At 40.7% G+C, this 13,401-nt stretch overlaps 1 protein-coding gene and 1 long non-coding RNA gene across 2 annotated transcripts in view; one reads left to right on the plus strand and one right to left on the minus strand.

The window, feature by feature from the left end:
- Positions 1-130: 130 nt before the first annotated feature.
- Positions 131-2,538, minus strand: LOC134448702 (uncharacterized). Its single transcript, XR_010034834.1, has 3 exons — positions 2,217-2,538; positions 1,791-1,921; positions 131-449 (listed from the first exon to the last, which is right to left on the minus strand). It is a non-coding gene; the product is annotated as an uncharacterized LOC134448702 (long non-coding RNA).
- A 639-nt stretch (positions 2,539-3,177) lies between these two features.
- Positions 3,178-13,401, plus strand: part of ulk4 (unc-51 like kinase 4) — a 141,514-nt gene continuing 131,290 nt past the window's right edge. The window contains exons 1-5 of the mRNA XM_063199756.1: positions 3,178-3,245; positions 3,572-3,782; positions 3,884-3,983; positions 5,238-5,377; positions 13,029-13,194. Coding sequence (XP_063055826.1) covers positions 3,645-3,782; positions 3,884-3,983; positions 5,238-5,377; positions 13,029-13,194 — 544 coding nt within the window. The 5' untranslated portion in view covers positions 3,178-3,245; positions 3,572-3,644. The remainder of the gene's footprint in view (positions 3,246-3,571; positions 3,783-3,883; positions 3,984-5,237; positions 5,378-13,028; positions 13,195-13,401) is intronic.

Below are 13,401 nucleotides of genomic sequence, written 5' to 3' on the forward strand. Positions count from 1 at the left end.
TTTTCCTGATGCACTCCTTGTATTTTTCTGTGAATGGGAAAGACAGCCAGTGAAGGTGACACCCCACTTGGAAGTGCAGCATGTGGTATGTAACTATCTATGGGTAGTGGGGTAAAGGAGTGAGTAAAAGTGGTTTTCATTGGAAGTAGATCTTTAATAACAATATTTTGGTCTACTGATCACAGTCAGACATTTTTTTGTCATTTGTTTGTGAAGTGATATATTTGTAAGTTCCTCTGCCGCTTTAGTCCATTGGTCAATATGAGAGATAGCTCCAGACGGCGAGGAGTCCAGCGCTGATGGCTGCCCCGGCACCTACACAGAACAATATGGGTCGCCAGTACAGCCACTGCTCCTGCTTTCTCTCGGCTTCCACCATCTTCTGCTTCATTTCATGAATCTTCTGTACCGTTCCAGCGATGCGCTGCTCTCTGTGTCGTTTCCGGACACTGCAGAGAGAGAAATCAACACAGTGTTTGTGTAAATACTGTGAATTACAGTACTTTGTATGTGACTTATAAAACTGTGATAATTGACAGATCAAAATTTTAATTGACGAAAGACTTGTAATGTTGCTTATTGTTTTGTTATAGGAACAACAGCAGTATTAGCGTAAAAGACAAATCATCTAGAACAGGGGTGTCAAACTCATATTGACTGATGGCCAAAAACAAAATCTGTAACCGGGCGAATAAACCGGCCGCGACGAGATTGAAACGCCAGAGAATCGCTGCTGTCTAGTGAGAGCAATTGTAGCAACTAGAGCAGGGCTATTCAATTAAATGTCAACAAGGGCCAGTTTTTCAAATTCCTCTGAGTAAAGGGGCCGAACTATACGTATGTATTATGGTTGCCGGCTGTCAATGAAAAAAATATGGGAGACTTGAAGAAGGTGGGGGGTCTGGGGGCTCTTCCCTGGAAAGTTTTGCGTTTCTTAGATGTAATTTCCTGCATTTTAACGTCCCATGTGTCCTGTTTCAGCTCGATACGGAACCTGTACCTGTACTAAAAAAAAAAAGATTCTGTATTTCAAGGGGCTTGTGGGGGCCAGAACCTTGTCGTCCAAGGGCCGCATATGACCCCAGGGCCGCCATTTGAATAGCCCTGAACTAGAGTATGTGAAAGCCCATTGGGAAACTCCAACTCCCATTGCCATTGTGACACAGCACTCACACAAGTGAGCACTGCACACTACAAGATTACATTTATGCCTCAACCGTGCAAAGGGGCAGCCCTCAATGGCACCCCAAGGGACCAGTGCAGCGGGACGGTACCATGCTCAGGGTACCTCAGTCATGAAGGAGGATGGGGGAGAGCACTGGTTAATTACTCCCCCCACCAACCTGGTGGGTCGGGAGTCGAACCGGCAACCTTTTTTTTTTTTTTTTTTTTTAAACATTTTCGAAAAATATTTTTAAGTGCATATCAGAAACTATGGCAGCCAAATTTGAACTATGCCAGTGCACGATCGTTTCCTCAATGTATGGGAAACACTGCATTTGAAAGGATCTTGCAGGCCGGGTAAAATTACTCTACGGGCCAGATTTGGCCCACGGGCCTGCTCTAGAATATACTTACTATAACAAAACAAAATCCTCAATTGTTCATGCCGTTGTGCCATTTAATTTACACAGAAAGGTCAAATTTACTTGACTGAAATATATGCCCTCAATATGGCCAGAACTGAAAACTGGCTCTGCTTCCAACATACATGGTACTAATATGAGCGACAGGGTTTTTCGTTCATAAAAAAGTGTGATCTCATATACTTCACTAAACACACTACTTACACTCCACTTTGTTCAGCCTCCAGGTTGTCATCTAAGGAATCCATCTGGCTATGGCCGTCGGCCCACCTGGACAGGATCAGGGATCAACTCTTGGGTCTGTGGTCTTCTATGGAGAAATGTTGGCATTCCCCCTGCAAAAGAATATAAAAGAACAGCATATTTCACATAAAATGAATGGAGATATCATCACAAGGTCCTTTGTACATGTCTTAATGTGTCTGTGGTGGTGGCATTGAAGTGACAGGCAAAGAAAGGCAAACTATAAATTAACTTTTATTTTGACATAATGTGAGAATTACTGTTCGACGGACATGTTATTGTCGCTGGCAGCGTATGCACGGTTTGTTTGGATAATTTTAAACACTCATTGCTCAATTAAATTAACGCAAAAAACAGAATGGCCGTTTTGTCACCTGCAGCACTTACATGCGAAATCCTGCCATGCTACCTCCTGTTGAATTCCCGAGAGCTGTGAACATAAATCCCCCGTCACTACCATTTAGTAAAGATAAACTCTCGTTCAACACACTCTGGCCTCAGCAGATTAGCACAGGGTAGTGCAAATATATAGGCTAAGTACGGCTTGATCAAAAAACCTCCCGGTTGGGTATGTTACAATCTCGAGTCCAATGTTTCACACCTGCAGATTTTAGTCTGCACCGTTGCTTGCTGGTTGCTGCTGTTTCGAGCGCGCTTGCATCTAGTTGCGCACGCGACACGCAGACTCACCGCCCGAGAACTACCCATCATACTTGTAGTATAGTGCCCTCTAGTGAAATGGATCGGGTATGTGGAAAAATAGTTATGAACTGACAGGAGTCATGACACTTCGATTTTTATACTTTTAGGTTTTATTTTTCAATAATTATTTTTGTCCTGCCCCTAGATTTTGCACGTGCACACCACTTCTTCTCTCCAGAGAATTTAGCTCTGACTACTATGGCACGCAAGGCGCCTTTAGAGACATTTCAGGGTGCATACGATAACGTGTATTGCTCTAGCGTCCATTTCAAAGACACTACAACATATTGACCCAAATTAAGTATATTTCTGATTTTCTTTCAACCCAGCAGCAAGAAGAGGCTGACAGTCGGAGTAACCGCGTTCGCGTCCCTCAATGTATCATAGCAACTTGTGGATTGGCTTACCTAATTGGGGGTGTTTGCACCATATTTCAAACATTTGCCCATTATTCCATCGAATAGACAATTTGAGAAGTAAATTGAAGAGCAACTGAATTGACATGAAACAATAACTTATATTGTACTGATGTGACAAATCCCTCCAACATTGATGCTTATTTTTGTCACTTACCTTTTCCCCCCATTTCCTCATTAATGGAACATTCTATGTTGCACGGAACGGAAGCTCTTTTCTGAAAGTGAGTGTTTTTGGCGACCACAACAAAACTCGCTTGCTCCTCTATGTAATCAAAGTGCACGCTGCGTTTTGATGGTAAGATTGCACACAAACTCGCATAGGCTACATGAAAAAGATACATATTTGTTTAGTTTTGGAGGGAACTATGAGGTGGTGGTCGCACATTTAGCTGTGCTGTACTGGCTCAGCAACCGACTTTGTCAGTTGTAGAGTCGTCATAGTCCCATACTGTCTCTGAAAGTTCACAGACACGGCTAACAACTTGTCCATGTTGTTGAGGTGCATATACTAGTCAACTTTCTTACAGGGTTGACAGTTCTTTCACCAGACGGTTGTGTTGTCCGTCGTTTGTCAACTTACTGTTTACTTGATAAATGTGTTATCTCACTGTAATCATCTAGGTGGGATGTCCTGTGAAGCGCTTGGTTAGTTTGCCATCAAACCACGTTTTGGGCAAAGCTTCCCAACTTCGGGATGGAGAACTTCATTCTTTATGAAGAAATTGGGAGGGGGAGTAAGTCCGTTGTATACAAAGGCAGACGAAAAGGTAGTATCCATTTCGTTGCTATCATTTGCAGCGAGAAGGCAAAAAGACCCGAGCTAACTAACCATGTAAGTATTTTATTTTTGCTAAATTAACTATTCAGAATAATTTACTGCACGGGAATAACATAGCCTACCTGACTGTAACTGTTACTGGCTGCCATTGACAGGTGCGGCTGACCCATGACATCCAACACGACAATGTTGTCTCATTTTATGAGTGGTACGAGACCAGCAATCATCTATGGCTGGTTGTGGAACTGTGTACTGGTAAGATGTTGGATGAAGTATGACATAATATAATAGTATTAAACCAGATAGAGGCTATGTGATAGGCCCTATGTCCTAACCAAGAATAAGTTAGCCTACCTGCCAAAGTAGCTCGTGAGATTGAAATTAGTACTAGCCAATAGCCACAGATACATTTTTGTTACCCCTTTTTGACTGGTTGCCAGTTGCCAGTGTTAAGTCCTGATACACCTTCATACACACATACATACATTCATACATATGTGACGGAAGTGTTCCTGCACAGTTCGTCCCCCTCAGGGCGTGAACCTGCCACCTCGTCAACTACATCGGTTCGGCAGTGGGGGTCACAGTACGAGCGCGCTGAGCTAAAAGGCCGGTCCGATAGCCCACCGCTACCGCACTTTATTGAGGCTTCGGGGAGGGAGGTTTACTAACGTTCCACGCTGAACTCAGCCAGTTGGCCTCCGTTACACTCTCCCCCTTAAACCTCACTCCCATCCGGGTCACGGCACCACTGTGACGGAAGTGTTCCTGCACAGTTCGTCCCCCTCGGGGCGCGAACCTGCCACCTCGTCAACTACATTGGTTCAGTAGTTGGAGTCACAGTACGAGCATGCTGAGCTAAAGGGCCAGTCCGATAGCCCAACGTTACCGCACTGTATTGAGGCTTCGGGAGGGAGGTTTACTAATGTTCCATGCCGCACTCAGCTAGTTTGCCTCCGTTACACTTACTTACATACATACATACATACATACAGTACATACATAAATACATGATGCGTACATACCGGTACTCTATTCCTCTGCAGGTCTATTTTGTCCTAAAGGCAAACATGCTGGAAAAGGCGTGCCACATATTTGATCCTACCATTTAGCTCCAGCTGATAATTATTCATTCTTCAGTCTGGCCCTAAAAGATGATGATAATAATAATAATAATAATAATAATAATAATAATAATAATAATAATAATAATAATAATAACTGTCTTTGTATAGCACTGTATCATACAAGGCATGCAACTCAAAGTGCTTAACAAATGGGAAAAACATCAATGTTAAAAATGATAAGTGAAAGTTCACATTCAAGATTGACTGAAAGTTCACATTCAAGATTTTATTTGTCAGTTCAGTTTGCTTTTGTTGGCCCTATATTGGTCCTATATCCAAAGTTCCTAAAAGGTCCTGATCATAGATGTCTTATTGTCATAGATTTTGGGGTTGTTTCAATGTCTCTGTTCACACAGTGGATATATCGTTTTTGCATTTGCAGGAGGCTCACTTGAAGCAGTTATATCTCAGGATGAATGTCTGTCTGAAGATGTTGTACGAGAATTCGGGAGTGACCTGGTCAGGGGGCTGAAGCACATCCATGAATCTGGCATCGTCTTGTGTGATCTCACTCCTGCCAAGGTACAGTGATGCTTGCACTAGTCTTTCAGATGAAAACTGTGGACTCATTAATTCCTCCATTTTTAATGTGTTAAAGACATGACCCTTGATAAAAGGTCATTGTTACCAGAATAGCAATGACCGTGTTGTAAATGTATTACTCAAGATTTTCCGTAATGTCCGTAGTGTAGTACTATGGTTGTAGGCCTAAAAGGTTTTTTTTTAGTGAGTAGTGAAGCGGTCCACTGTTGAGAGGTGCACATTATTAGGCTACTGCTGTTAATAAAACATCTATAGGGTGGGATTGGTATTTGTCTGTGTGTCATAGATGTTATTGTTGTGGTTGTCAACCTGATGTTTTGTTTCACTACTTTTTGACACTGACCGGGTATATCATAGCTAATTTGAAGGTCTTGCCATCCATTCTGTGTTGTCCACTTAACAAAAAATAACAATTATGCAAATATTATACAAATGCTTGAAGGATAAAACTTAACAGGATTTGGTACTGGCATACTCTTCATGTATTGAATAGAACAGCAACACATTTAGATGGCCTCAACTATTACAGTGCTCAACAATGATGAGTACACACCTTGTGGAAAGTAACACTTTGAACAATATTAGCTATTTCCAAAATGTGCATAGACTAAATTCAATACAACCTCTGTTAAGCGTACATGAGAAAATCAAGGTTAATACTGTCTCTTAGATGACATATTTTTGTAAAACTGTGGTGGTGCAAAAGTGCACCCCTATGTTAAACTCCCAAAGAGAGGATCATGATATGCTTCAGTAGTCACAGTACATGTATGCATGCATGCTTCATTTGGTGAAATTCAGCTTCCCAATGTTGACTGCATTCATGCAGCCCCAAACCACGTCAGTCCCACTACCATGCTTGACTTCGCATGGGACACTTTTCTTTGTACTACTCACTTGGTTACCACCACACATGCTTGACTGAAGCAAATTTGTTTATCTTGAAGTCATCAGATCACAGGACGTTCCAGCAATCCACATCCTCAGTCTATTTGTCTCTGATTAGACCATGATCAACAAAAAAGTCATGTGTGGTAGTGGGACTGATGTGGTTTGGGGCTGAATGAATAAGGTAAGTTTATCCATTAAGCCCACCAAAATCTACATTTCTTGATTTTTCAATCATATTCAGATATTTTTTGTGAAATGATTTGTTAAATAGTAAAATTTACATCTCACCTCAATGTTTATCAATGAGTTGATGAATATTTCAAAGTACAATATGAAGATTTTTTACGAGAAAAGTGAAAAGTCTGAATGGGCTTAAATGGTACCATTGGTACCATTTAAGCCCACTTGTGTTCCAAATAAGCTCATTTAGTTATTTCTCTATCCAAATACCTGGTGAGGATTGTGAGTTGAGTTAAACAGTGTAACCTACATGGCATAAGTGGTTTCAGACCAAAATATTCTTCCAAAACGTAAGATTTGCTCAAAAAATAATGCATAAAACCTAATTAAATATTACAGCATCTCTTACTTCATATACTTCATAAAATTCTTCATCCAAACAGAGAAATGTATTTTTTCTTATTGATTATTGTTAGTTCATTACATTACGCCTTTTTAACCAACAACTTGAGATTGTACAGCACTTTATATGTTCCTCAAAGGCATTTTTGGGTTAGCATGCATGCCAGCTTGCATGCATTTCAATGGGGTGTACCATTTAAGCCCACCTTGTACCCATTAAGCCCGTCTATACAAAAAGCTATTTTATGGAAATAATCAGCTCCACAAAACATTTCATGATGCATTTCTTTAAAGATCAATGCCAAACAAACTGGAATATGCTTACAATTCAGACCTAACCACCTTAAGTCTTACGGTAGAGTAAGATAAAGATGGTGTGTGGTTGTATCAAGAAAATATCGGCGTTTGCTTGCTCATAAAACACATCTTTCCATTTGAAGGGAAATGCTATAATTTAGCAAAACAATGCACACACATATATATAAATCATTATATTTACCTCTTAGTTCACTAAATATGAAAGTATTTTCAAAACAGTTGACTTAAACTAACTGAAATTCTATGATTTCTGACATGTCCCAAAACAGCAAAGTTTTGAGGCGACTTCTCTTCAGTAGTCCTGAGACAGGATTCACTTGGACGGAGATAACTCAACGATAAAAAATGTGATTTGTTTGCAATAAAAAACATTTTGTCAGTTACTAAACCCTTTAATTGGATAGGGTGATGAACAACAAAATCCACCTTTTCCCTTTCTTTAAATTGACCTCAAAGTTGAAAGTGGGCTTAAAGGGTACATGGGCTTAATGGGTACGCTTACCTTACTGTCAACATTAGGAAGTTGAATTTCACCAAAAGGAACATGCTTGTCAACATGTACTGTGACTACTGAAACAGATCATGATCCTCTTTACGGGAGTTTAACATAGGGGTGTACTCACGTTTGCTCCAGCATAATTTCACAAAAATGGAAAAAAATGTAATTTAAGTTATATTATTATATTAGTTGGGTAATTTATAGAAGTTCCGTGACCGTGTAGAGGAAATGTTCGTTTCTCACTGGATTTGTCATCAAAAAATGAGCCGGGGTGCCCCTCACAAAAATGTGGGTACATTTTTTTTTAGAGCCCTATGTCCAAAATGGCTGCTGCCAGCCAAGCTGGAAATTTGGTTTTTAATGATTTTGCCCACAGTGGTGCATTATACATGGTTTCTGAGACTATTTGGGGCAAGAAATTCACAAATGATGTAGGTTAATTGATTTGACCTATTTTTGACCTTCAAATTCAAGATGGCTGCCAGTAAAATTACAAGTAGGCTATGCAGACGTCATCTGAGAGGTAAAAAAGATCAAGGTTTGTGGTTGATGAGAATTTAACTGCTGATTAGTCGGGTAGGGTCATAATGGGAGGTTCCGTGACCATCCTCTGGCAAGGGTAGCCTGGGAACTCCCATACTGCCTTTAGTTCTACACAATCGTTTCGATCTGAAAGACAAACGTCACACGTGTGATTAGGTCTGGTGTTAACCAGGCAATGGCAAGGGTGTTTTGATGATTGATTTGACCTCTATGGACCCTCAAGAAAAGATTTAGCCCCCATGTCCCTTCCAAAAATCCCGGCATTTTTTGCTAGAGAAGCAAATTCAAAACGTCCGGTGCCATCTCTAAGAAATAACTTTTAATCTGAATGAATCATGTATGAAGACACTTTTTCATGCAAGTCAACCATGAGGATTCCAAATCTGACATCATTTTGAATACAACTTTGTTTTGACCATGAAATTCAAGATGGCTGCCATCTAGAACAGTCTTTTTCAACCTTTTTTGGCCGTGACTCCCCAAAACTGGACTGGGCACCCCCCAATTTGTGTAGCTCCATTCCTCATACATAGATATTGAGAAAATAGCTGATCTACAAGCACACAATACCTCACATTATGAGTCGTAGTGGGCTTGTAGGTGGGCGATTTTCACAATGTTTGGCTTTTTAAATATTATTTGACAATTTGGCCAATGTTTTAGCATTGTTTGTTGATAGCTTTAGATGCAGTGATGGTATTTCACTTTGAGAGTCCTTACATTATTACAAGGCACTCAAGGCAAGGGCTGCTGAAATGGAAAGAAGTTCTCTCAAAGCAGCCACCAACCTGGTTGAAGACAGTCAAACGTGTGAAGAGCTGCTAGAAGACTGTGTTGTTGAGGAATGTGTGGCCTTATTCAACCCCAATGGCATATAGAGGAAGACGCAGAAGAGCAAGCTCATCCAGAAGGTCTCCCTCCAACATATTGTGATTGAAGAACCCTATGTTTCTCTAATTGACATGGGCATGCTCTGGAGGATGACAACTCCATCAGTAGAAGATTGGCAGAAACAGGACACCACACCATACAATTGGTTGGACTATGTCCAAAAGGTGTCTCCAGCATTCTTGCCTGCCAGTGTAGAGTGGCGCTGTAGGTACGGTAAGTAGTTGTCAAGAAGGCAGTTTTGGCGTAAACTGTTTGGATCTGAAGGGAGACAGATAAAAGACTCTCTTCGTGGTCTTCCACTTGGAAGCACAGGCTTCAGCCATGGTGCTACTCTTCTTGTGTGCATAGATCACCTGTCTCGTGAACGCAAACAGCTCTTCTCAGATGACACTGCCATTGTGGGATGTACATGGGCAGGAGGGGCAGTACAGGGGACTGGTGGAGAACTTTGTTAGATGGTGCAGGACCAACCAAAAACAAAGTTTTTCGAAGCTTGAATGTTTGATACAGTGCATGGGTTTAAAAGGGCGTTCCAGTCATCAAGTGCCCACATGGTTAATTTGAGGCCTGAAGTAGAGGGTACCATAAGGTCATTTTGTCCAAAAGCTGTTTTTGAATCCCTCCTATTCCATCATTAAAAGTCTGAGTGCCCTACTTTTTTTGGAATACACTGTACAGTTCCCAAATATGATGGAAAATCAATTATAACTTCCAAAGCATACATAGTTTCCAAGATCTGGAACCCCAAAATGGCAAGACTCATCACGCTTTTCACAAATTCAGTTTTGAAGGCTTAATATAGCCAAAAATAATCAAGGCATGCTATTTGTAAGTACATCATCTGGTAGCCAGGGTCATATTGAGGGGCCATGGCCTGTATCTTCCTTCAAACTAAAACCAGAGGTGTCAAAATCTGCTTGTAAATTTTGTATGCAATTCACAGGCTTGAAAAGTGGGCATGGCACCCCAACTTTGGAGGGCTACATCTCCGCAAACCGTTAGCCGTAGGGTGCTAATACTTGGTATTCTTTCAATTGACATCAAAAGGTACCTGTATGTGAGATATCCGGTAAATCGGAGAGGGTCATGTGAGGAAGGCGTGTGAATTGACATGGAATGACCCTAGGCCTAGTTGACCTTACTTTTCTGTTGTAATCTGGTGTATTAAACTTACTCTTGGCAGATAATGTCTGTGTTTATTGAAATATTGTCCAAAATGTTACTTTTCAAAAGGACTGTACTCATTATTGCTGAGCACTGTATAACCACTCATTTATGCTGATACAGCGCCGTCAGTTACTATTGGCACCCTTTAATTTTATTTACAAAGTGTGCAATATATCCATAAATACATGGAAATATACACAACTTTCACCATCAGGATCTTTTAATTGAACATTATACGATATTTAGAATTGCCAAGTATTTATTTCCAAATGCATTTTGTAATTTCAAGCAAAAACACGAAAAAGGGCATGTCCAGGAATATTGGCACCCCTCCTTCAAGGGTTATTAGACAGCAATGGCAGCCTCCGGAGGTTTTGGTTTTCATCAATGACTGTGTTCTTTCATTTTACAACCAATCCACTGTGCATTTGGATGTGTCCTTTGGGTTTTTGTCTCGCTGGAGTGCACATGATGTTCAACTCAAACCAAGTGTTCTTGCCATGGTTACAAATTTTCCTGTAAATGATGATACCTGTCATGTCATGATGCCTGTCATGATACCTGTGATACGGTCAAAGCCTCCAATACCTGGTGCAACAATGGGGTGACATAATATTATGGATCGGACACCATGCTTGATTTTTGGTAGGGTGTCCTTTTCCTTAAAGACTTTCTTGCAGAGTATGCAAACATGCTGTTTGTGTAAGTTACTGAAAAACTGTGCTATTGCTTCATCTGACCTTAAAACATTCTTAAAAGGGCTGTGCTATGCCGGTATTTTCTCATACAGCCGTCAGGTGTTCCCTGTTATGACTTTTATTAAGCAATGTGGTCTGCCTTGGTCTCCAACCAAAAGGCACTACTTTGTGTAGTGTTTAACACGGGGTGCTTATTGAAATAAAACTACCCAAAACAGTTCAAAGTTGACAGTCAGGTCTGTAGATGTTAGCCCCTGTGTTTTTTCATTATTTGACCGACTTCCAAATACTTTTTTTTATCATAATTTCTTCCCCTACCCTCCACATCCAAGGATGTTCTTTACAGCTCCATGTTTGGCAGATTTCTGAATAACTCAACACAGTGTTGAAAATGTTATACCAAGGTCTTTTGAGATGACCTTTTATTATTTTGAGGTCTTGTTTTTGCAAATAATAGTATTTGTGGTGTCCTCAGGCAGGTCCTCTGTCTTCACATTGGTGAAAGACACACAAGCTGTATCATGTGGTTATTTAAACACAAATATCATAATTCCTTGCCTAATTCATGTTATATGGGCAAAAGCAAGTCGTTTAAGGTGATTCCCATTTGCGTCAAATTAGGTTTCCACAATGGTATCCAGTAAAGGGTGCCAATACCAGTGATCCAGGGAGCTTTACCTTCTTCAATTTTTTCCCTCTCATAGTTTAGTATTTAATGCTGTTGATTATTTTTATATTAGTATCAACCACAAGCTATCTATAGAAAAATCATGGTTGACCTTATTATTTGCTGTCTGGAAATATGTCCCATAATGTACTTAAACTTCAAGGGTGCCAATAGTAACTGGCGGCACTGTACATGATAAAACTAGAAATGCGCTTAGAAAGTTGTACGAATAATTATTATCTCTGTTTTAAAATTGTTATTAACATCAGTAAAAAATGTACAGTTTGTACTGTTCTGTAGAAAGTTCAATAGTTCAGAGCAAGACCTTTACGAACACGGAACTGATAGAGGATAGGCTATTGAAATGCTGAACTAAACAAGCGCTCTCATCCTGAAACTAGACATCACATGTTAGAAATAGGAAAAGCCATGTTTGGCAGCTGTCACCTATGTCAATTGTGAAATACAAACTCTTGCTTTTGCTAAACTCGGGGAGAGTCAAGATCGGTTTGCTATGAGACAGAGCTCGTTCTCTGAAAAGCGCTCCGCTCTTCCTCTCCCTTTGGCCAAAGTGTAAAACCTTACTACTCTTGTCCGTGTCTGTTCATTACAATTGTATAGAAAATAGTCTAATTTTCGGGACAAAAGTGCAGACCTCCGCCAAGAAAGCTGTTTGATAGAACATTTGACTGTCTAAAGGGCCGCACACACACGTCGCTGCTAGTTACTCGCTTAGCGAATGAACTCAATAGAATGTCAATGTGTTCCAGCGAGACTAGCAGGCGAGTAGGCAAGTACTGTACAAGCGATGCGATGTGGGCGGATCCCGAGTTGAAAACATTTTATCTTCGAGCTAGGCGAGTAAGCGAGTAACCAATTGAAGGGCAGAGTTTGGTACTTCTCGCCTGTTCATTGGCAGTTAAAGCCGCGGGAACTTTCAGCAAACGTTCTATGAAAGAGAGGCGAGTAGGCCAGCAAGCGAGAAGCTAGTAAATAGCAGCGATACGTGTGTACGGCCCTTCACTCTATTTTTTTCAAGTCTTTCTGCCTTCTTTTTGTGGAGTTAGAAACTGGAATGTCAAAACTCACTTGTTCCTTTTGTTAATCACATTGTTCCAGTTCCAACAACTACACAAAATGTCATTCGCATCCATTCACGACCATTTGAGTTATCCTGCTGACAGACAGACAGACAGACAGACAGACAGACAGACAAAACAATGCGACCAAAAACATAACCTCCTTGGCGGAGGTAAATAGTTTTGTCATCATTGGACTGATATTGAACCTTATGCTAATTCATCCATTCTGTTAACCTCAGTAGGCAGATTTCCATTCTGTGAGCCTCACTAAGCCTCTTGTCTTCCTCTGCAGGTTTTACTGGACGGTCCTGGTACTCTAAAGTACTCCAATTTCTGTCTGGCCAAAGCTGAGGGTGAAAGCCTGGAAGAGTTCTTTTCCCTCGTTCTCTCTGCCGAAACAGGGGTTGGAGATAGCAAAGAAATGGAACTCAGTAAAAATATAAAGAACCGAATCCAAGGTAACATGCTTTGGGGCTGCAAAGGTTTTGAATCCCCTCTCACATTCTGTGTTTCGACTACTCAGGTGGTCATCTTTTATAGTAAATATTGACATAAAGCCAATGATATATTATGTGCAAATACTATATAGTGGGATTGTTTCAACCAAATACTACAGAAAAGACAAAAGGAAAAAAATCCTTGGTCCAGGCACTTCAGTTGGTTAA

This window comes from Engraulis encrasicolus, chromosome 5 (assembly GCF_034702125.1).
Source record: "Engraulis encrasicolus isolate BLACKSEA-1 chromosome 5, IST_EnEncr_1.0, whole genome shotgun sequence".
NCBI classification, from domain to species: Eukaryota; Metazoa; Chordata; class Actinopteri; order Clupeiformes; family Engraulidae; genus Engraulis; species Engraulis encrasicolus.